Source organism: Podarcis tiliguerta, assembly GCF_965153285.1.
Source record: "Podarcis tiliguerta genome assembly, chromosome: 6".
NCBI lineage: Eukaryota > Metazoa > Chordata > Lepidosauria > Squamata > Lacertidae > Podarcis > Podarcis tiliguerta.
The window spans coordinates 29,233,651-29,259,156 of record NC_139539.1 but is presented as its reverse complement, the minus strand read 5'-3'; the positions used below and the strand labels follow the sequence as shown (position 1 = coordinate 29,259,156).

At 44.2% G+C, this 25,506-nt stretch overlaps 1 protein-coding gene across 1 annotated transcript in view; it reads right to left on the bottom strand.

Moving 5' to 3' along the window:
- SNTA1 (syntrophin alpha 1) overlaps positions 1-20,751 on the bottom strand; it is a 59,194-nt gene extending 38,443 nt beyond the window's left edge. Inside the window, exons 1-2 of the mRNA XM_083444056.1 lie at positions 20,286-20,751; positions 16,432-16,617 (exon numbers count right to left, since the gene is read on the bottom strand). Coding sequence (XP_083300182.1) covers positions 16,432-16,617; positions 20,286-20,559 — 460 coding nt within the window. The 5' untranslated portion in view covers positions 20,560-20,751. The remainder of the gene's footprint in view (positions 1-16,431; positions 16,618-20,285) is intronic.
- Between the last annotated feature and the right edge of the window lie 4,755 nt (positions 20,752-25,506).

The following is a 25,506-nucleotide window of genomic DNA, read 5'->3' as shown; positions in this document are numbered from 1 at the left end:
TTTTTGAAACTACTGGTTTCGTTATATGATATCCTGCAATCACGACAGCTTCCCTCAATGACAGAGTTCTACAATTTCCTTATTTCTTGGCAGCCTTATCCATGCCAGTGGTATTGAACAAAAATCTTCCTCCACATGGAATAATCAAGAGGATGTTTCCAGAAAGAAAGAAAGAAAGAAAGAAAGAAGCTCTGTGTGGTCCTGAAGAGCAGCAGGTTAGACTACAACTCCCATCATCCCTGACCATTGGCCATGCTGACTGGGGCAAATGAGGGCTGTGGTTCAAAACAACTGGATGGCATCAGGTTGGCGAAGACTTGACTAAGCTCTTTGACTGATCACCCATCGCCCCATTCCATACCTACACATATTCAGAAGCCAGGGCTCATGTTTTGCCTTGCTTACAGTTAATCCTTCAGGTACCCAGCTCCCAAGTAACGTAAGGCTTTAAAAAAGAGCAAACACCAACACTTTGAATTGCACTTGCAAATTAACTGGCAGGCACCAAACCTGTTTATTCAACCAGTGAGATATGCACTTGGCCCTGTTAGCAGCCTAGTGGTTGTATTTTGAACCAACAGGAGTTTCTGAACTGTCTTCAAGGACAGCCCCCTTGTATCATGAACTGCAGGAGTCAAATCTGGAGATAACCAGGGCATGGATAACTGTGGTCAGGCTCTCTCTCTGTACAGCAGGGGATGCAGCTGGCACACAAACCCAGTTGCTGAAAGGTGCTCTGTGATATGGAAACCACCCCAGCAACAAAGCTGGGTCTCTGAGCATCCTAAACTGACTCAGTTCCACAATAAAGGGCAATTGAAGGGGGCACTAAAGCCAGCAACAAAGAAGTTCAAAATAGCATCAAATGAGACACTATTCAGAGACAGAATATATTTTGTAGCAGCAAATGGTATCCATCAAGTAGAAGTGGAAGCATTAACAATGAATAGATGCATTCTTTATATATAAAATATATAAAGTACAGCGGTACAAGCCACTGTTAAGTCCCATTGATTTCAGTGGATGAGATTTAAATGCATTTGTAGCAATCCCACTGCAATGTGGGCATTAAAAGTGCTCCAACTTCGTGGGTTTTTTTTGTAAGTCTTTTAAGTTTTTAGAGCACCGAGAGACTGTTAGTTTTGCCAGCAGGCATGGATTAATTTCAAAGGAACCAAAAATATTAAAGCGAAATAAATCCCAGGACAAATGCCACAATTCTTTTCAACAATCCTAGCCAGAAAAGTCATCAGCAAGCAGAAGGGTTGGTGTTCCTTTCCCCCCGCTCCCTTCTTCAAGCAAGATCAACTGATCTCTCCTCTTGAAAGTGGAAAAAGCACTTTTGGACAGGAAGGAGGTTGAGCCAACACACATCTCAGGCTCAGCCCCAGAGGGACTAAACATTTTAGAATGACAAACCGAGGGTGAAACTATACACTACATTTAATGCATAGCAGCGAACTATGCATCTTATTTTTCTTTAATTAATTAGAGATAACAAATAGTTATCAGGATCACAGCATGCAGGGAGGAGGTTTATTCCCTTCCCTCCCCAGCTATGATTTAGACAAAAATCTCTTTTCCCCATGGCTGCAAAACCAATTAAAATTTCTTTCTTTCCTCTGGGCTGTAATCAATGCTCCTTCTACACACAGCAGGTCCACTGACATTACTGGGCATCAGTGGGTCTACTCTGTGTAGGACTAGCAGTGGATACAATTCTAAGCCTCCTAACTAATCGGGGGGCGGGGAGTGTAGCTAAGGAGGATAGGGATAAACCTTTCTTCCCTACATGCTGGATACCGAAAAACAATTCCTGGCTGGCTGCAATTCCTAGCTAACTGCACAGGTGCAATGTGTAGCTTGACCCTAAGTCTAATCTGTGGTTTGAACCAGAGTAGCAACTACCACTCCAATACACAACTCTACACCCAAGTAAATGTAAGCGGTTGACACAAGAAGGGCTACAACTCTAAGCTCTTTGTTTCCCATCTTCATTGAAACCCAGGGAGTCTCAACCTCGTTTGACAATATACCTTGAATAACATGGGCTCACTGAGACCAAGGCTCCTTCGAGCTTAGGTCAAGCACTTCTGAATACCCTTGGCAAAATTCAGAAATGTTCTTTATGAATATATCTATATAGAGAGTTTATTCAAAGAATGCAAATTCAGACATATAGGGAACGTGAAACTGCATCCCACCCCACACTGTCCTACCTTTAAGAGATGGAAACTGCAGAATTGGAACAGAATATTAGGAAGCGACTAACATTCAGAAGCTTGGCAAAGTTCTTCTCTGTTGCAGACATACAGTTATAAACACAGCCGTTGTTAGCTGGTTCATCAGTTGTTCAAAACCGAGGAGGAAAAGTAGCTGAAATATGCTCTTTTACAGAAAAGGGGCTTTCTCCAGTGTTGCAATATGACCCCTGCGAGGCATTCATTTTATTTTATGTTGCTAAAACGTTTTTCACTGTGCCTTTCCATCCATTGCGGGTAGCAATTAATCATAAAAATATACATCATCAGTTAAAAAGAAAGCAAAACATCAGATCAGCAAAACTCAACAGACGGAAGCAGCAAAACCAGAAACAGAATCCAATGAAGGGGAAAGTTAATGCCCAGACCTAATGCACACTGAAGCAACTGCATCTCAATCGGCCTTTGCCAATCAGGTGCCCTCCAGATGTTTTGGACTACACTTCCCATCAGCCTCAGCATGTGCAGCTGGCAAAGGCTGGTCTATACCCTGCCTAGGAAGACAAGTGGGGGAGGAGACTGACAAACTATTCTATAGTAAAGCATCTAAAACACAGCATCAGCACCAAGGTTCCTTGTCTCTCATGTTCATCCACCGCTTAACTGGCGGTGGAATATGATTTGGGGTCTCTGGGGAAAATCTGAGTGTGCAAGCATGTTTTCAGGAAAAGGAGGCAATTATTCAGATGTCCAGGTCCCAAACACAACCTGGTTAACCATGAAATCTTTGACTCAAAGTCTGGTTTAAAAAAATAATAATCAAAAACAAGTGAAGGAGCCAAGAGCTTATGGAGGAGGAAGTAAAAATTTCCATCACTGGACAGGTGAAGAAGGGAAAAAATTTTTTTAAAGGAAAGTAAGCAAAATAGACGACTGGGACTATGAACTGAAGCTGCTTGATTCCAGAAGCCTGATCTGCTCATTTCAAACACGGCTGCAGGACAGATAATACGATTTCACTACAACAGAACACACACCACAGCCAGAATACTCTAGAAAACATTTTTGCAAGGCTCATGTGAATCAATGGCTTTCCACCTGACCAGCTCAGGAAAGGCAATACCCTTGTTCCTAACCTGGCGATAATAAGATCATGTGCCACAGCACATTATTGAAAGAATTAGCAAATGGATAGGATCAAACCATGTACATGGATATTTTAGGAGCACACATTAGGAGTTGTTTTGATAATAGTGGATAAGGTTCGTGACAGGCAAGGAGGTCGCTCTTAGTTAGAGGTCAGGCTCCGTGGTGTGTGGGCTGACATAATTAACATTGCAGGGAGAGAAAGAGCTGACTCAGCCTTATTTTTCAGCTTAGTGCATTTCATTTTGGATACGCCGAGGTCTCAGCTGCATCTGGAAAACTTTTGAGCTAATTGAAAAAACATGCAGTGGTCACAGGAACCGGCAAAGCATGCTTGGGATTGCTGAAAGAATCTCTCTCCTCCCAAGCAGTATGGAAATGGAAAGAAAGGGGGGAAAGGAGGGTATTATATGATTAAGAGGCCAGTTTTTAAAATAATGCTTGAGTAAACTCACATGATCTAATTCAGCTTTCCTTGAGCAAGTGCCTTCCAGATGTTTTGGACTACAACTCCCATCTGATGGGGGTTGCAGTCCAAAAACATCTGGAGAGAACCTGCTTGAGGAAGGCTGGTATAATAACTAGACCCCAATGGAGCTTCAGGCTGCAGAATGATAATAGTTTTTTGAGAGAGCATTGCAAGGAAATTTTGAAGAGTGGTTGCTACTTCTGGTGTGCATATGCGTTTGTTGTTGGTAAACAGTCTCTGTATTATAAAAAAATTAAAATTAAAATCACAAGCCCCTCCAGGCTAGAGGAAACAGTGAGACAAAGGATATTGGGTTAACTTAGCACACAAGTTGTGGGGGCAGACAGGGGGCGACAAGCTCTGCTCCCAGCTGTGGTTCTCACCACCTTCCTGGAGTTGGAAGCCAGCTTGTGTGAAGCAAAGAACCATTTCTACTTGTTTAGGCTTCCAGTGCACTTTAGAACCCTGATTTTCCAGGACTCTAACATGCATGGGAAACTTTCAAGAGCACAAGAGGCTCCACTGTTCACACAGTCACTGTCCAACTCATGAAGGGCAACGGGAACAAAGACATGGAGAAGCAGAGCTGGCACACTCATCCCCAAACCCCACCATCACCATCCACCCACACCTGAAGTTAATCTGCACACCTGAAGGGGGCGTTTGCTTTTCTTAAGCTTAATACTGATTTTGTGCTGTACACACAGTACCTGTACAGAGAATTATGCAGATTATGACTGTGCAGGGAATGGGTGGAAGAGCACCATAAATATCCCTATTAATCCATATATGCCCAAATACCATCTGGCCAATGTTCCACCCAGGATTCACAGATTAATGTTTTGCAAAAAAAAAGGAAGGACAGTAGCTCAGGAGTGGAGCACCTGCTTGGCATGCAGAAGGCCCTGCTCAATCCCCAGACTCTCCATCTCAGGGTTGTGGGTTCAAGCCCCACATTGGGCAAAGAATTTCTGCATTGCAGGACATTGGACTAGATGTCCTTCGTTGTCCCTTCCAAGTCCACAATGATTCTATACACAAGAGATTGGGATTTGCCCTTCCAGCCAGCTCATCTGACTGTGCACACAGTCCAGCTTCTTCAATACTTATGACTCAAGGCTATGAATGGCACTCCTTATCCAGGCAGCTATCCATGGTTAGAATGTCAGACTAGGACTAGGGAGACCAGGGTTCCAATTCCCACTTGGCTATGAAGCTCACTGGGTGTTCACCACCTTCAGCTCTTTGTAGAAAAAGGTGGGGTGTAAATGCAAAAAATAAAGCCCCCCACTTGCCCATATTTGGCTGCAATCCTGTCGAAAGGCATAGCTGGGCGTAAAACCCATGCAAAGTGAATGTAGCTTACTTTTGAATAGGCTGTTTAATTTAATTTAAACATATGCACATGTACAAGTTGCCCTTTAACTGGCACAGAGACTAACAGGCTGAGTGAGAAAACAGGAGGCAGAAAACCCCCAACCTAAACCTATCCAGACAGTTTCACTCCAGCCAAGGGGCAACTGTCCTTGGAGAGCCAGTGTGGTGTAGTGGTTAAGAGGGGTAGTCTCGTAATCTGGTGAACCGGGTTCGCGTCTCCACTCCTCCACATGCTGCTGGTGGGTGACCTTGGGCTAGTCACACTTCTCTGAAGTCTCTCAGCCCCACTCACCTCACAGAGTGTTTGTTGTGGGGGAGGAAGGGAAAGGAAAATGTTAGCCGCTTTGAGACTCCTTCGGGTAGTGATAAAGCGGGATATCAAATCCAAACTCCAACTCCTCCTCCTCCTCCTCTTCTTCTTCTTCTCCTCCTCCTCCTGAGCCACTTGGCAAACCTGGAGCTGTTTAGGTTGAGTTTCCTTCTCAAGAGCAGCACACAGAACCCTCGTTTCGTCTCTCGCACAACCAATAACTCTGCAAAGGCTTCAGACAGCTTCCATCTGAGAGGTTTTGACTGGGAATATCAGCAAATGGCAGGCCTCTGTACAGTATCAGTGTTGTCACTTTTCTTTACGCTTTGGCACGAATACAGATCAAACCAGAGAAGACTGCCAGTTTTCAGTTGTCCGGAGCAGCTGTCCAAGAGGCAAATCCCTGTGCCTCTCTCTGCATGCAATATTCTTCCCTTGCAGTTTTGTTTAAGGTTTGGGGGGAGAGGAACCCTCATGTGGGAGAGGCTGGCTGGAGGAGAACAAGCATGAGAGGCTATAAAGAGCAGATGGCAGACACCCCACTGTGCTAACTCTAGCAATATTATACAAGCAGCTTTGCCGTAATAGAAAACTGAAAGAAACTGCTTGGCCTAAAGTTAGACTCGGCAGCCGTGTTCAGATTCACAAAAGATGAGGCACGATAGCTTACTTTCTCACCCATCTTGTGCGGGCCGACTCACATCCCTGCTTCTGTCAAATCCAAATCAGCTCCCGCTAAAGGGGAAGGCTCATGCAGCTATATTTCTTTGCCCAGCAACACTGCATTCAAGCTACATGGCCCAATTACAAGACGCACTGTCAGAACTATCAACTCGTGGCTGTGTGCTAAAAGCCCTTGGATGCAGAATTACAGTCACTGGGGAATCTGTGTCCCTTCAGACATTATTCGATTCCAACATCCATCAAGAACAGACAGCCAACATTCAGGGGTGACGGGGCTGGTAGGGCCGCAGGCTCCTCATAACTGCTTTTAGCAATTGTTGTAATCACAGGCACAAGGAGGCTTCATATGGTAATTGTTACACGGTTCAAACCAATCGCTAGGTAAATCCATTTTTATGGGGATTTGCTCCAAATGGCATACTTCTTTGCCATAACAATGGGTTCAGCATTACAAGAGACATCCATAGGTTCAGACCAGCCAGCTGCTATTGGAGGGATGGGAATGATCCTCAATATTAAGACTGATTTCCTCCATCCCACACTGCCTTTTTATTTAGGCATATTGAATGGTTCTGATAATTAAACTGATTACATATAAATTACCAAGATATCAATAGGGGTGGCTCTGGAGATAATACAAGCCGTAACACAGTAAACAGGCTCTCACAAAGAACATCAATTGAACTGCTTCGGATACTTCCCAGAATGGAAATTAAGCATTTAATATCACTCTATATAGTAAACTGATCAGGACAGAAAGCAAATGGAGGCACCGCCGTTGTGTCTCAAAAGTATGTCTGCAAGCTAAACGGGTAGATCTGTTTATCTCAAGCTTTGGCTGATCTTTGGGTGATGGCAAACTTTAATCAATGAGAAGAAGAGTCAACAGCATACTTGCGCATGACCTGAAGCTACTTTGGCACTGGTGTGTTACTGGTGTGTTGCTTTATTATTATGAAATTGCAACTTAACAACAAATCATTGTTCCTTTTTCTATTGATTTATTACATTTATATATCCCATCCTCAAAGTGCTCAGAGTAGTTTATGTGATTCTTCCCCTCCCAATTCATCTTCACAAGCCAGTGATGTGAGTTAGGCTAAGATGTATTGACTGGATTCCTTTGGGAGGAAGAGTGGGATATAAATGATCTATCTATCTATCTATCTATCTATCTATCTCTAACAGAGTGTTTAACCTTGTATAGTAAAGTCCACATCTTTTTATTTCTGACATAATTTAAGAACAGATCAGGGAAAATCTGGATATTAACATACCTTAACTTTATTAGTTTTACTTTTTTTAACATGCTCTAGTGATGTGTAGGTGTCTGGCTGCTCAATTCAGACCTCATACCAAACCTGAGATTGCACTAGCCATTGTTCAGGATGCAAACGACAGTCCCAGTTTCCAAGAATACAAGAGGGAAATCATGGGTTAGCACTGCTTATCTGGTTTAGTTTCCCCTCCTCTCAGCACTCTGCTTCATAAGTCCCAAAAAACCCGCTCCTATATCCATGAGGCTGCAGCCTCCAGAGAAAGAATGATCGCTGTAGTTCATCAGTTCAAACATTATGCCAAGCCACAGGCAGAACAAATAATAGTTTCCAATTCGGATTTGCTGGCTGAGCTCACACTGTGGTTTTATCAATTCAAACAAAACGCTACTAGAGTATAGCTCAACCTCCTCAGCCATGGCTGGATGCAATGCCTGAACTGAGCTGATGCGTGACCGAGGGTTGTCAAGGCTTCAGCCTAGATCTTCCTCTTTTATATTTAGGAGTGTTGGCAAACATTACTGAATACTCGTGAAGCACCTGGAAACAGCCGATAGCTGAAGAGTACCAGACTTCAGAACCATTTTGAATCAATTTCCTGCTTTGTGTGTGTGCCTGCCCCCAATGGCACCTGTCTGTAGCATCCAACCCTGTGGTGAAGCAAGTGTTATTACACACACAACTGAATGGAAATGATGAGTAAAGCACACATCATTGTACAGCTGCGTGCTGTGGTCAGATGCTGCAGGAATCAATATGCCCATGGTGACAAATTCGTGGAAGCTAAGACTACTGATGGCTACTAGTCACAATACACAGTACTGCCAGGATCAGAGATGGTATGACTCATCATAGCTGTTGCATTAACAGGATAGTGCCCATTTCCTGTTGGTGGGCTTCCCAGAAGCATCTGCTTGGTCCCTCTAGGAACAGAATCCCAGATCAGATGGTCCTTCCATCTCTTCTTAATGGTCTTCTGATAAACTACCCCAGGCTGTTGTTAACCAGCCCAAAGGCAGCCCAGTCTTTAGCTAGGTGGGAAGCTTGATGCCAATTACTGCCTTCCTGGATCGTCCAATCTGCAAACCCCACAGCTGTTTATTTCTTTTTCCCATCCAAGCTCTCTAACTTACTGTCCCTCGTTTTCCTTTTGTTACCAATCTCTTCTCTGGTGGGATCTTTCAAGGACTATACACAGGTCAGTCATGCAAAAACTGCACAGCTGGAAGTATTTGAGATGGAGAAGGCTGTTGCTGAGCTTAATTCTTCAGCCAGAGAGGCGTGCCAAGTAAACACATAAAAACACACACACACACAGCTTTATGCAACACCCAAGAATGTAACAGCCTCTGATAGCAGGAGATCAGATGGGCTTTTCACATTTTTAAGTTGATACAACTGTTTCATAACTGAGTGTTTCCAAAAGACAACTAAAGGCAAAATGAAGAAGAAGAAGAAGAAGAGTTTGGATTTGATATCCCGCTTTATCACTACCCGAAGGAGTCTCAAAGCGGCTAACATTCTCTTTTCCCTTCCTCCCCCACAACAAACACTCTGTGAGGTGAGTGGGGCTGAGAGACTTCAAAGAAGTGTGACTAGCCCAAGGTCACCCAGCCGCTGCACGTGGAGGAGCAGAGACGCGAACCCGGTTCCACAGATTACGAGTCCACCACTCTTAACCACAACACCACACTGGCTCTCTGGAGCCAGAGAGCCACAGAACTCCAAATGGAAGAGTTTCCTCCCTAACCCCAAAGCCTATTGAATGTGCGATCACTTTACAGCATTCATTTTACTGTGCTGGGCTTGAGCTATCATACCTATAGTTTATAATTTTTGGCACAGCTTCTAGACACCACCAACTAAGGGAATAGGTGAACTGCATTCAGCTTAGGCTATCCTTCCTTATGCCATAACTAGAGATGCAACACTTAGGGAAGAGGGCATGTGTCCAATTATATCTCCTATGGGATAACTGTGCAATGTACACACACACACTGGGTCTGATTAATGGGCATACTGACAGCAAGAAATTTGCTGCAGTGGTTGGTTGGGTTGGCAAGAAAATTGCGATGTTAAGACTGCAAATACCCTTTCAGCTGAGCCAGGATTCTTCCTGCCCCCATACCTGAAATCATATATGTAGGGCAGATATCCTGGCGGACCAAATGGGGAGGTCTGGCATGCCACAGGTTCCTCACTCCCAGTGCTGACAATGCTGAGCTAGATTGGCTGTGGTCTTACTCAGTATAGTGCAGCTTTCTAGGTTCACAACGTTTTTAGCCATTTAGGACAAGCCCTCCAGGATGCTGGACAGCTCAGTCAGTAGAGCATGAGACACTTAATCTCAGGTTTGTGGGTTCGAGCCCCACATTCGGCAAAAGATTTCTGCCTTGCAAGGTGGTTAGACTGGATGACCCCTTTTGGTCCCTTCCAACTCTACAATTCTATTTAAATCTCTTCTACTTTACTTTCGGATCAGAAACTTGGGGCTTTTTTTTTTAAGTTCATTTTTCTTTTTGCCTAAGAAATAAAAGAGAAACAAAGAAAGTGTTGTACCCAGCTAGCAGCTTGACGAAGCAATGCTTGCAAGGTCCGAAAGAAAGGGGTTTTGTGTTTCCCTTTAGGTTATAAAACTCAACGAGATCGGCAGGGCAGAGCAGCACATTCCACAAAGCTATGTGTGGTTCTGTGGGCTTTGGGGAAAGAAGAAGCAAAAACAAGGGAGGAGGGGAAACGCAGATAATCAGCTGAAACGGCTGAGCACAGCTAAAATCAGCTTGGACTCAGCAGAGACTGGAAAGTGGGGAGGGGAATAACTTACAAACTGGAGAATGGGAGAAATAGACAGGAGAGTCTAGCAAAGACCCAGAATGTATACAGATCTCTTTAGGAAGGGTGATGAGCAGCCAAGGTAACTGGTAGAGATGCACAAACAGCTCCATGTCCAGCTTAAAAATGGTCAAGGTTTTTGAGCCAGCATTGCTTGCAAACACTTCTGCAAATATTTGAAACGGATGCCCAAGGGGATTAAAAACCACAAGTGTCCCTCACAAATTAAGGCCTGGTTCTGGGGAAAAAGCTGTTGCTGCAGGGAAGAACCATGTGAGGTGGACCTTAGGGCATGATGATCCCTTGGGGTGCATAGGATTTCGCCCATCCACTAGCAGTACCCCTTGCCCCAACACAAACTGATGGAGATATCAGGGATAGTCAACGTGGTGCCCTCCAGATGTTCATCAGGCTCCCAAAACTCCCATCAGCCCCAGCCAACATGGCCAATAATGGTCAGGAATGATGGGAGCAGCATTCCATCAATATCTGGTTCCCCATCGTCAGCTTAACTGGGCAACTGATTAATTACGCAACAGCCTGTCTGTTTTGCAGAAGTGTGACTGAAAAGGAGGCTGGGGGGGGGGGGTCAGAAATGGATTCCACTTTAAAAAGATATTTCAGCTGTAAGATTTCTGAGACTTACTTGAGGTATTTTGCCCTGGAGAGCACTCACAAAGTTACCAGTAAAATAAATGCAACGTGGCAAACAATTGCATGTAGGTGTGGTCTTATTAACTAACATGATGTGCAAATAATGTTAACTACATGCAACAAGATTATGCCAACTAACTGATATCTTCCCAGTAGTTCAAGATAATTTTTTGAAGCAGGGCTAAGTGACCACTATCAGTATGGTGCTGTTAAATGAAACCTATCACACCTTCCCAGCTGCCTCCCAGACTTAAGTTTCCTTTCAGCAAAAGAGCCCTGGAGACATAGAACAATATTTTTTTTTTTTACTATTTGCTATTATATAACATTTTTAGAGGTTTATTTGTTCAACCACAGGCCATAACAAACCTGACATAAATCTACATTAAATGAAACAAATAAGAAAATGTTTGGGAGAGCCACAACCACGCAACACAATATACGATAAAGAATGTGTTGTGATTTCCTCAAAGCCCGTGTAAAAGCAGACCCTTTCAGAGCAACCTCTTGCTTGTTAAGTGGAAACAGAAAGATCAATTTCCTGCAAATTGCCCCTTCTAGTCCTCGCGCTCTCAGTTTCAAGACAACAAAATAAACAAAACACAGCAAGTTCTTAGTTCTCCACCCACCTCCTGGAACATTATGAGATCTTCACACTAACACCCCAGGGAGCACCAACAATGTGTAACTCAGAAATAGCCAATCTGGTGCCTTCCAGTTGTTGAAATCTGACTTCCATAACTTATGACCACTGGCCATGCTAGCTGGACATGATAGGAGCTGAACAACAGCTAGGGAGCATCATGTCGCCCTGCCAGAACAAATTCCACCAAGTCCTGCATCCTGTTCTCTCAAGTCCCTGGACATTCATCAGTTGCCTATTCATCATAATCAAAGTGGACAGTGCCATGGAAGAAGGGGATCTATGCCTGGTGGTTTGTGATAGGAGAAGGACCTGTTTTAGATACTTGTCAAGATATTCACAGGCAGAGACAGATTGCTTTGTCAAATGCCTCCAAGTACTGTTAGGTATACATGACCTCTCAAATTAAAAGGTTCTATTGATGGAAAAGGGATTAGCAGCATGTGTCTTATTTTTGTCCTGTTCACCCTTCCTTCAAGAAGTTCAGGATGTGGCACGCTGTGTTCCCTGTTCTCACACACTGTTTTATCCCTCCCGGTGAGCTTGAAATGTAAGGGCAAGGCCAAGGGAAAAACCTTGGGCGAGGGAGACACACAAGGAGCTACAAGGCCAAACAAGGACTGGAGCCCCAGGGGTGATTCCAGCAAAACTCTACCCAGAATAGACCCAGTGAAATTAGTGGACCTTAATTTGTCACGCCCATTAATTTCAGTGGCCGTCCTCTGAGTAGGACTAACATTGGAAACAGTCCAATGGGCTGGATTCAAGGACTTCCACTAGCACAATGGGGCTTTCTCCCCCTCTCACCCCCCTGCATGCACCCCAAATTGGCTCTGGCAGGGATGAGAGGACCCCCCCCCCAGAACAGCATGCAGGGAGAGGAGAGGGGGAGCAGTTCATCTGGCAAGCTGAAATTCTTCCCAGTCTCTCTCTTCTTACATTAAATTTCCTTTTTTCTTGGGCAACAAAGAATCACATCCCAGCTTAGCAGGAAATCCATTGAATGACCACTCCCCCCCCTTTTTTTAATATTTAGAGGTATAAGCAAACAAGCACCACACAACATTACAAAGACAACCAATAAGCACTTGCTAAGCACTTCCGGTCACCATAGCAACAATAAACTAGTCACCCAAATGTAAGGAATACTAATAAAAGGAATAGAGGGTTCTGAATTGAGAATTTTAAAATTATACCGTTCAGCATTAGATCAAAACCAAAAAAATGTCTAAATATTGAGAGCTGTTATGGCAAGCAACAAGATCCTTAAGTTAGAAAAAGACTTTCCCCTTTTTCTACAAACCTTAGGGTGGAAATGAACTAATTGCAACTCAAGAGGTGACCCACTGAAACGAACAAACCAAAGTTTGCCATGTCCATTGACTTCAGTGGGTCTCCTCTTGAGGAGGGCAGGACCAAAGACCACCCTAAAGCTATACATGACGGAAAGTTGGCTTTTCACAAACATGGTTTGAAGCTGGCCACAATTTCTAAACCTCAGGTCCAGAACTGTAGGGGCAGCAACGATGAGTGAGCTAACTGTTCTATATCATCCTTCCCTAATCTAGTGTCCATTAATTGTTTGGTCTACAACTCACATCAGGCCCATCTAGTAGAGATAAGAACATAAGAAGAGCCCCACAGGATCAGGCCAATGGACCATCTAGTCTAGCATCTTCTTCTCACAGTGGCCAACCTGCAAGCGGGACTTGGAGGAAAGGTGGCATATAAATGCAACAAACAAATAAATACAGTGGTACCTCGGGTTACATACGCTTCAGGTTACATATGCTTCAGCTTACAGACTCCGCTAACCCAGAAATAGTACCTCGGGTTAAGAACTTTGCTTCAGGATGAGAACAGAAATCATGCTCCAGCGGCGCAGCGGCAGCTGGAGGCTCCTTTAGCTAAAGTGGTGCTTCAGGTTAAGAACAGTTTCAAGTTAAGAACGGACCTCAGGAACGAATTAAGTACTTAACCCGAGGTACCACTGTAATGTCCTTAAAGATCGTCGTTCTTAAGAATGCTTGTGCTTCCCTTGTTTGATTGCATTCAGGCTTTTCATAGACTTTTTCTAGATATCTGACAACTAAACAAAGGTCTGGATATTATGGCTAAGCCAAACTATGGTTTAGTGCAAGCATGCAAGTGTGGGGGTCAACTAGGGAGGAGGTTGTGGCCGCCCCTTGATTGTTCTGTTGCTGCATTAAACTGAACTAAGCCATGGTTTGGCTTATCGTATTGTCTGACTGTGGGATTGTGATTTAGCTCTCTCTACACTAGCCACAAATAACAAGTCAAAGCTTGAACCTTAGTTACAGCTTGTGGCCATCATGGAGAGAGCTAAACCACAAGCCCAGGTGCAGACAACATGCCATGCCAAACTATAGCTTAGCTCAGGTTGGTGCTGCAATGAAACAACCAAGGAATGTTTGTGCTAAGTCATGGTTTTGCTAGTGTGACAGGCGAACCAGGCCAAAATTTATTTTAAGTGATAAATAAAAGGAAGGGCATGTGCAATACACAAGGAGGGGAGAGGGAAAAGGCAGCAGACCCATATATTTGAGCCAGTGAGTTCATTTTTCAGATATTTGCAACTGTTTGTGGCAATTCACATCTCCGTTGAACATGATCTATAACCTGTTTGGGTTTCCTCAGGTAACAAGAGGACTTTGCAGAAATGAAGCCAATACCAGACTTATCCTCCTGGTCGATAGGAAAGACAGACTAATACATCTGGAAAAAACACAGACTCAGAAGGGTCTCTCCTTCACCTCTTTACTGTTACAGATTACAGATTCTCCAATCAATAAAACTCCAGATGTCCAGAACAGAGACGCTACAATATATTCTTTCATTACCGGACAATCAAACCCCATCAAGTTACTAACTAGAAGATTAATCTTCTGATTACTTCAAAGCTCAGGACAGCAGCCAAGACCATGATTTTCAATATGTTTCTACATAAAAGTAATCTCGGTTCTACTTGGGATCTTGTCCTGCCTTCAAAGAGATAGAAGCGCCTTACTGTAGCCATTCACTCCTCTTAGGACAACCAGCTATGCTAATCTACAATGATTTGTACTGTTACAGAGCTAGAGAGAGGCATCAGGATTCAAACCCTCACTAAAATGAGACGAGAAATACATATCTGCTGTCGTCAAGTGACTCCAGAGCTAAATCTGGATTTCGGCAGTTAACAAAGGCTGAACCTCAAGTTGGCTTAAGAGACATAGCCTAGAGTTGCACTTTTTCCTCACAAAGATGTTGAGTCGGCAGATTTTTGTTGTAGGGAATGAAGGGCGGGGAGAGAATCACAGAGCAAGCACCTGCAATTAATCTGTTAAGGGAGATAAAAGCTCGAATTTCTAGTGTGAGCAGATAGGCTGGCACATTTGTGTGTTTTTATCTGGGATCAGTATGCCAATCTGCAGGCAGATTAGGTCTGTTCCTAAGGCTCCTGGCAAGCTGCCAGTGAAGACTATTCTCCCGGGTGCCTCCCTGTTCCAACACAGCTGGTATCTCTGCAAAGCATATTGGCAGAGCCAGGAAAGGAGCCACAGAATAGGACAGGAGTGGGAAACTTCAGGACTGAGAACCAGGTGCATTTCTGCAGGAGACTCCATCCAGGCCTTGGGATTCTGCCCCTCTCAACAGCCGTGTTCAAGTGCTTCTACCTGGAATAGTGGTAACTTGATTCTCAAATGCCCTAGTTCCCAAACACCAAAAACCCAGAAGTGTTCTGGTTTTCGAACATTTTTCAGAAGCTGAACATCTGATGTGGTTATCGGCTTTTGTTTCCTGGGCGCCTGCACCAATCAGAAGCCACACCTTGGTTTTTGAACATTTCAGAAGTCAAACAGACTTCCGGAATGGGTTACATTCGAGAACCAAGGAACCACTGTAGCTGAAGCTCTTGTTTTTGCTATTTATTTTGCATTTTTGTTTTTGAGGCTTTTTCGGTTAATTTGTTTTTGCGACTGTGTGGAACCCAGTTCAGCTATTGACTGATTGATTGATTGATTGATTGAGTGACTCCGGAAATGTATAAAAGCCCCCCATCCAAACAATGACTACTATCAGTGCTGGTAAGAAGAAGAAAAAATATTTTTTTATCATCTACAATACTGTCTTATTTATTTGAAGGTACAATACATCAATTGCTTTCATTTTATGGATCCATGGTCTCGTTAGATAGTAAAATCCATGTTAAATTGCTTTTTTAGGGGTTGTTTTTAAAACTCTGGAACGGATTAATCCATTTTGCATTACTTTCTATGGGAAAGCGCACCTTGGTTTTGGAAAAGACTTCTGGAACGGGTTAAGTTTAAGAACCAAGGTACCACTGTATGTTACTGAATGGGGGGAAATGCCTGGATGGAGAGATGTGTGGCAGTGTGCAAAGAAAGCTCAGACTTTTCCTTAGCTGAAATACAGACACCTGTTCAAAGGTCCGAAAGTCACATCCATTGCTCTGCATCCTTTCTGCCTCTGGCATGTGGCCCCCAGACACTTGTCGACAAGCGAATGTGGCCCTCGGGCTGAAAGAGAGTCCCTGGCACAGAACAGAAATGTGCTAGCGTGATTGCAAGTAGTATAGAGCACTTGTTTCACCCCAGCATTCTGTTAATTTAAACTATCTTAAAATATTAGTCACCACCACAGATCCTCTGGGTTGGCCCTTGCTTCAGGGAACCTGGGGAGCATCACTGGGAAGATTATTCACCTGTGCACTGCACAGGAACAGAGTGAACTAAGGATCCTGATGGTAAAAGTTCAGAAGTGAAAAGGGCAGGGATCCTCAACATCTCAGCCCATCCGCAATGCAGCCTGCTTACCTTCCAAGACCACTTCCTTGCCAGTCTTCTTCAGTGCTTGCACTGCCTCATCATGTGTCGCATCAGAGAGGTCACCACCGTTGACGGAAAGGATGGCATCTCCTACAAACAGGGCCTCCGTCTGATCTGCAGCCAGCCCCTTAAAAATCTTGGAAATCAGAATGGGCATTTTGTTTTCCCGGCCACCTTGAAGTAAAAGCAGAAAAAGGAAAACAAGTCAGGTGTTGCATTTCAAAGAATATGAAGATGAGGAATGGAGACCCTATGCATTCCCTGTCATCCCTAACCACTGGCCATTCTAGCTGGGGCTGATGGGAGCCCAGAAACATCCAGGATGCCACAGCTTCCCAGTCCTGCTGTAGAAAAGAGCAACACATGGCTTAACAAAATATTCAGTGTGCAAGGCTTCCAAACCCCCAACTGGTACACTAGTAAAAGGAAAGAAGATAGAAGTTACCTGTGTGGTTTTTTGCTTCGTTTTAAGAGATGCCATATTGCACAGTATTTTATAAGATTATCACTCTAGACTGTGCCCCATGGACCAATTCTACAATTATATTAGTATGTTTATAGATCAATGGATCAGCAACAGCTGCCCTGTAGTTTGCAGCAATCAAATGTACCAAGCTGTGGGCAACATATGAATGAATTATGCATTTATTCCAAAGATTTATATGCAAAAATATCCCCTCCCCTAAGACATTAGGGGCCAATCAATCGACCCTAGCAGCCACTGGCTTCAGTGGAAAAAATGCTGGTTTTTATTTGCAATAAAAAAACAACACATTTTAAAAGTTTCAAATTATTTGAAGAGTGTCCTGTGGACATGAAGCTCATGAATAATGCACTTGAATATTGCTCAGAGTCACTACCCCGTACCAGCTAAACAGAATGGTATCTCTTTAAGAGCAGGGTGGAAAACCTGTGGCTCTTTAGCTGTTGCTGGACTCCAACTTCCAGCATCTTTGACTATGCTGCATCCAATAATATCTGAAGGAACACAAGCTTTGAGTCAATGGTCAAACTCCAATAGTCGAGGGTATTACATGTTTCGAATGTACCCTCATTTTGAAAAGCAAAAAAACTCCCCTCAGACGGAAAGATAGCATGCTAATTTTACATGCATAATGTAATTTAACAATGGGGTCCACAAGTTAATTTAAAGGCTATAAATGCATGTCTAAATTTTACACGAATACTGTATTTTAGCTTTTTATTGAAAGGATCAACATAATAAGTGAGGACACCTGTGCATTAAGCAACTACACTGCCAAGAAATCCAGATTAGTAGATCTCATGCAGTCATGTAGTTCAACCTGCATGATCTTCAAGTCATTTAATGCTGCTAAATGGATTTCAGAGCAGCAGCTGCATTCATTGGTTGCAACAAACACAAAATGCATTGTTGCACCTTAAAGACAAACAGATATACTGCAGAATAATAAATCTTTGAGATTGGAGCCTACTTCATCAGATGCATAAGCCTGAATAATGTCGGCTCCTCCACCTTACACTGCTACTTAAAGGCCAAATAAAAATGTTACTAATGGATGTAGTCATAAATCTCCTTCTTATGTAATTGCCATTGCAGGAAAAAAACTGCAGGGTCCTGACTCTTCAAGTTTATGTCCCCATGGATCTCCCATTACTCATGGAATCGTCTATCATGCTAATTTCCTTCATTAAATCTTTGGCACTTTTGACACGTGATACTTGAATTTTTGACATTTATAATTCCAGTGACTGGAATGCATATTTGATTTGTAAAAGTGTCCCTGTCCTGCTTTCTAGACCTACAAGAAATGAACTCCCTAGACTAAAAAGTTTGTGAGAATATGGCCTACTTTTCTGATGCAAAAGTATGCTTCCATCTAGCCCAACTGCAGGCATGCATTCTACCAGTAAATACACAACTAAGAAATAAAGAATGTACATGGCAAATGTCTCAGTTTCTAGATCTCTCTGCAGTTTCAATTTTCACGCCATCATTTATCATACAAGAGGTTTTCCAGGATCTAGCCATACCTGTTTGATAGTGCCATCCTGTACACATCTACTTAAGAGTTAAGCCCCACTGAGATACAATGGGACATAGTCCAAAGTAAAGGAGTTCACATTCGCAGCCCAAATCCTTAATAGAGGCTAGGGTTGACAAGGCAGCTGTATGTGATGGAGGGCAAAGCTTTGCATCAACTCACATGGCACATGTAGTCACAATGGGAGGACTTCAGTTATGTCAAAAATCCCGCCAGAACTAACTTCAGGCCTCCCAGAATTTCCACTTGTGTGGCATTTCTAGGGTTGCAGAGAACACTACCCAGTTCTTAAGGTGGGGTAGGGGACCCTGTGGCCCATCAGATGTTATTAGATTCCTAACTAATAGCCTAGTAAGGGTAAGAGAATATTGCATATACAAAGCTGGGCTTGTGTAGTTGCGAGTAAGTACTGGACAGTTTGCTTGGTATTATCAGACAACTGACATCTTCCGTTTGATGGGACTGTTCATAATGTGTCTGTAAAGCACATACAGTACATGGGTGTTGAAAGTTTCTGAAGACAAAGTGCACAGAGATGCTTTACACCTGAGCACTGAGCAGTCCCATTACTAGAAAGTTGGGATTTTATACAGCTACACAGTTTTCAGGTCATTCAGGTTGCAGTCCTATACATGGGAGTAAGTCCCCGTGAGCATAACAGAACTTACTTCTTGGTAAACATGTGAAGACTGCACTGCCAGGGTCACTTCACACTCAAAGTTTTTTTTTACCCTACATGTAAATCATCTCTGCGTGGGAACTGATCATTCTATGAAGTGGCTCTTCAGATACTACATAAAATTCAGTACTAAGTGGCTGAGATTGGAAGCTCAGTTGTCAGCCAAGTCAATTTTTGTTGCTTATAAGGTCAAAGGCTTTTGCAGCACTGATGTCTTGTAAATCTAATCAATTGGTTGTCTCCCACTGTGTTTTACACACAGTAGCCTCATTGAAATTAACACAAATATATGAGTCACGTTCATCAATTTCAACAGATCTGCTCTGAGCAGGGGAAACACTGAATACAATTCTGTTTGCATTCTGCAACAATCTAAATTGAGAAGAAACATTTGGGTTGATACTACAATTAAAAACAACCAGGATCAGATAGCTATGTTGGTCCAGCAGACTACAAATTCACAGGGTCTTTTTTTTTTTTTAAAAAAGTCACTTATTAATTAACCAGCGTTCCCAATGAAGCATGCAAACTCTGAGCAACACAGAATGCCTTCTCCACTTGGTTGTGCAATAAAATTCTTAGAAAACGTTCAGTTAGCACGTTCGTGAGATGCCTAGATTGGACCTACAGGAAGAATGCAAGACTCCTCGGGGTCCCTACCACCACGTTCCCAACTTTAACACCGTTCCAATTCCTTCGGGGCAGCTAAGCAGCTCCCGAAGCGGTTGCAATTAATACCTCGCGCTTCATCAGAACTGAAATGTAGACTTCCCCCAGAAGCTTACGCGCCCCAGTCCCTCGGAGCTTTTTTCCTTTTAAGCTGACTTCGAAGGACATGTTTGCTAGAGCCCAGAAGTGGCGAACACACGGCTCAAGTTTGCCCAGTGTCATCTCCGCCACCGCAGGGGCAAGGCAGAGGCGAGGCGATTGCCGAGTGCCCAAAAATAGCCACTCCCGCAGCCGGCGGAGGCAAACTCGGCTCTGGAGAGATATGCAGGTTCGTTCCCAAGTCTGTCTGGGCGCCCAGCAGGTTGAGAACGAGAAAAGAGTGGAGAGGGAAAAGCGAAACTGCTCAAACTGGCGAGCCACCGGGTCCTCTGGTTCTTGCCCCCCGTCCCGTCCCGTCCCTCGCCCCTGACCTTTGATACTGATGCCGAGCCCTCCGACGTCCTGCTTGACGATCCGCACGGTGCGCTTGATGTTGGCGAGGGAGTCCGGGACAGGGGCGCCCGGCTCGCCGCCATTCAGCTGCACGGGGCTGGGCGGCGGCTGCAGCGGCTCGTCGGCGCCCTTGCTGCTGGGGCTGACGCTCAAGAAGTCGTCGGAAAGGGTGACGAGCACCCGCAGCCACTGCTCGCCCGGCGCCCGCAGCTCCAGCAAGCCGCTCTTGGGAGCTCTCCGGCCGGCCGCCATCTTCAGCGCATTCCTCGGCTAGCCGCCGCCGCCGCCGCTACTGCGCCGCCGCCTCCGCCGCCTGCCTGCCTGCCTGGAGTGGAGCCGGGACGCGCAGCGAGAAGCCACCGGCCGGGCGGACGGGCAGCCGAGCGAGCAGCCACCGCCCGCCGCTGCCCCGCCCCCGGAGCCGCCCCCGGACCCTCCTCTCCAAGCCCGGGGGGAGGGACCCGCCGGCACATGGCCCATCGGCGCTTGTCTGGCGACGCCCCGTCTGGAGAAACACCCCAGACTCATTTCGCGCAGGCCCGGAAGCCTCCCCGGCCAAAGGAGAAGGCGTGGAGAGAGGGCGACTCGGGAAACTGCCTCCGATCCAGACCTGGCCGTCGGCCGCCCGTTTTCTCAGGCGACCCGGATATAACGGGCATTAGCTGCAATTCAGGCTCCGCTGCTGCCCAGGAAACCGCCACGTTAGGGTTTTCGGATCAGTGCAGAGACCTAAACGGAGGGCCCTTTGAAATATGTGGCTAAATCTAAGGGATTTAACCTTAGATCTAAAGCATCTAACCTTAAGACCCTTTAAGACTGGAATGCAGGGCCCCAGCATTGTAGCTGCCTGGTGGAATGAAATTCAGCAGGTAACATCTCCCACAGCTTTGCATTTCCATGTGGGAAAAGGCTTTACCTGTTGATTTTTACTTATTTAGTTTTAAAGGCATGCTGGTGAGGGTTCCTTCAGATAACCAATTTATTCTGTAAGTATCCTGATTTGTTTGCACAAAGCATATGTGGAGGTTAGATTATATCCATCTTTTTTTTTAAGCGTTCAATCTGATTTGTTTTGGGGACATTTATACGACTTCCATGCACTTTCCTGACCAAGGTCTGGGCTTTTTTCTTCCTAAAGCAGATTTATTGTACCACAGTGGCAGCTTTAAATCCACTTTAATTGTGCAAAGCAACATTTCCCGGTGTGAATTTGAATCCCTCTCATGCTAGCCTTTCAGAGACGCCCTGTTACTCTGGCAGAACAGAGCACCTCCTAAGCAGAGGGAGATCACCCTTGGATCTTTTTTGTTGCCTTCCTTGGCTACATTGCTGCAGGCAGATGCCTGTCTCTTTCAACATTTGTCAGATGAAAATAGGCACACTTGTTTTACATTACTAACCACAAGAGCAGCTTTCCACTGTGCCAAAGCCAAGTGTCAAGTGCAAGTGATTTCAGTCAGGTCCCATGGCTGACACACCCTACTGAAGAATTTTTCAGTTTCAGAATATAATTTCTCCTACCATCTAAAAAATAACAGTGATGGGGGCAAAGTACATCAGAAACATCTGAGAACCACTGTTGTGGCCACACTCCTTCTCCATAGACCATACCTTACTGGTCCTGTTTTCACACTGAGTGTTTTTGCCTGCCTGACATATGTCCTTCAACTCTTGGGATGCTTTGTGCTTGCCTGGATGGAGAATAGAGAGAGGTGAAGTTAACATTCATTGATCTGCCCAGTCTTGCCTCTGGCCCAGCCCCCACTGGCTGCCCTTGAAAGGTTGCCCAGAAAGGATTGTGGCCCTCAGGCTGGTAATGATTCCCTGGTCCTGTCATTAGTTCACAATATTATGATAACAAAGGGGAAAACGCTGCTTTGAGCTCCTTCGAAGTGGGTGAAAAATATGTAATCTTGTAAGACATTGGTTTTGTTTCTAACTTATCAAAAACTGATAATGTTTTTTTAGCATTCTGTACACATTGAGTTTGAAGGCTCGGTATGTGCTAGTAATGTTTAGTAAGAAAGATGGCATCATATGGAAAAATGTGGTGCACTGTGTTAGGTACACATTCAGGATACATCGGCAACTGGTGCTCTTCAGGGTTTGTGAGAGGCTGTATGCAATGTCAGGAGAAAGCTTCCCTACAGCAGAAAAAAAGAGGCAAGGCTCAGAGGTGCCAGAATATATGAGGAAGTTCAGTAATTCCTGACCTGTTTCCATGGAAACTTGCCTTAGGGGCAGAAAAGCACTGCTTTCATTGGAATATTCTAGCAGGACAACTTATAGTGTAAGATCACTTTCTCCCATATACGCCTGCATGGCCCTAGAGGTAGGCAAACTAAGGCCCAATCACCTTCTCAATCTGGCCCGCAGACGGTCCGGGAATCAGCTTGTTTTTACATGAGTAGAATGTCTCCTTTTATTTAAAATGCATCTCTGGGTTATTTGTGGGGCCTGCCTGCTGTTTTACATGAGTAGAATGTGCTTTTATTTAAAATGCACCTCTGGGTTATTTGCGGGGCATAGGAATTTGTTCATTCCCCCCAAAAAAAATATAGTCTGGCCCCCCACAAGGTCTGAGGGACAGTGGACTGGCCCCCTGCTGACAAAGTTTGCTAACCCCTTCCCTAGAGAGCCTCACTGGAGGGCTTTCTCCAAAGTCACCCTACCTAATGAAGGGTGACAAGTACGGTAGTTACCAGGGAGAGGGTCTTTTTGGTGATGCCATCCCAGTTATTGAATGTCCTCTCCAGAGAAGTTCACCTGGTGCCCACTCTATGGACTTTCAGATGCCCTGTGAAGACATTCATGTCCCAGGCCTTTTAATTACAGTGGATATATTTAACTGGTGCTTTTAGATTCTTGCACCAATTTAGTCCTTTTTCTGGCTTTATGCCTAGCTGTTTTAGCTGCTATGTTATTGTTAGTTTTTTTATCTTATTTTTTGCTGTTATTTATAATTGGTTTTATTGTTATTATTTGTCTAAACCTTGGGCCACGTTTCACATTTTTAATGGGATTGTAAGCCACTCAGAGAGCTAAGCTATAATAATAAATAAATATATTTACTACCCACAGTTCACTAGCAGGTCCCAGGGCAAGTAACAACAATTTAAAATATGGGCAGTTTAGAAATGCAATGGATAAAGAAATAAAAATCTCACATTGCCATTCCTACTTCAAGAGGCAAAGCGATGCACTCAGGAAAGAGCTTCTGTGGTCCCAGGAGACCATAAGCCCAGGTGCATCATAGGAACTGTGGTGTCTGCAATTTCATCAGCAGAGAGGACCAGTTAGAACATCTGTGCCCTGGGGTAAGGTCCATTAATATTGCACTCCATGTGGGTTTTTCCTGACACCACTTTTCAGGTCACTCCTTCCCAATGCTGTGGGGTTGTTGGGGGTTTTTTTTGCACTTGCCTGTTTTCTGAAGACTTGTGGAGTTTTCGTATCTGAGAGCAAGCTCTGTGCCACTTTCCTCATGGCTGCTGCCTGCCCACTAATATGCTGCTTTTGTCTTTTCAGCACTTCACATTGCATGACAAAGTGGCGATAGATTTATTGTCATGGCAGAACATGAGCCATGAACCGATTTGCTATTATTGTGCAGTAAGGTAACTTTAGACTCTGGGACTAAATAGGCTGGGGAGAGGTTCTTACCTTAGGTGCCCTCCGGTCAGCTGCCTCCATAATTACGCAGCCTTTCCTACCTTTAAATGCAGCCTTAGACAGGAATTGCCATCACAACATAGCCTTGCCTTCACAGGCGATTGTAGTTTACCCCTCACAGAGTTACAGCTCCCATCGCCCTTAACAAATTACCGTTCCCAGGATTCTTTGGGGGAAGTAATGTGCTTTAAATATATGGTGTGGATGTGGCCTAGCATTTTAAATCAAAGCTGGAGCTCTTCCCCTGACTGCCCCACTTCTCTAAGGATAAAAATATAAATAAAAAATGCCACATAAGCTTCCAGTGAGCTCCTTCAAAACAAAACAAAATCTGGTAAGCCTTGCACCCCGGAACTTCTCTACTCAGAGATGTGGTGTAAACATCTCTGTTTCTACAACCCCAAAATTTAATGGAGGTTCCTAGAGCTAGGATGGAGAACCTGTGGCCCTCCAGATGTTGTTGGACTGTAGCTCACCTCATCCCTGACCAGGCTTGCTGGGTTTGATGGGATTTGGAGTTCAACAACCTCTGGAGAACCACAGGTTTTCCGTCCCTGTCCTAGAGCAATAGTGGTCCTCCATTCGTTGTAGGAAGTGGTTCAGGAGATGAACGCAGGTATACAGAATTGTAGGTGTGTGGGATGGGATAGGGAAACATTGGACCCTAAGCTTACCCCTCTGTCTTGTAGTTGACATTCCTCTATTCCAATTATTCCCAGCCTTTTCGGTATGACAACCCACAAGTCCAAATTTACTTGATATGCTTACCCATTGATTTATTGTCACGTGAATTCTGGGTCTTGCTGGGGCTTCATGCATTTTAACTGTGAGTTTCCCTATTTTATAACCAAGCACAAGTTTACTTAAGCACAAATTTACTTAACACCCCTATTAATGTGGAATTTGTTGAAATATTTATAGTACCTACAAAGTTATTCACAGTTTTGTTTATGGGAATGGAAGAATACCAACCATCTAATTGCAGGATATTGCTTCATAAGCTATAAATATTTATTCCAAAAACATACTGTTACACAAGCAGTGCTAGATATAACAAACTATGGATATTTTTAATGGTTTTATTCATGAGGAAGTCCATTTTGGCAAGTATCAGTGGGATGGTGGAATTTGCATTTTGCCAACGAGTGGGTTAAGTGTGGGATTTGATGGTTGTCAGACAAAGTCTCAAGTTTTTATTGATACATAGCCTGCTATTGCATTTTGTCCTCATAGCAGTCATTGCTGAAAAACCTGTCTTGCAAAGATATGTCAGCAGCACAGGTACTTCTTCATCAGTAAGCTCAGGCTATTCTGCAGTCACTGAGTATTTTGGGAAATGAAGCACAAAATTTGATAACTTCACTTCCAAAAATTTCTCTTTGAGAGGCATAACACATTTACTACATACACACACACACACACTTTATACACAGCTTAATAATAATAATAATAATAATAATAATAATAATAATACCACCTCAAAGCAGCTTACGTCAGTTCAAGGACTCTGAATTCCATTACTCAAAC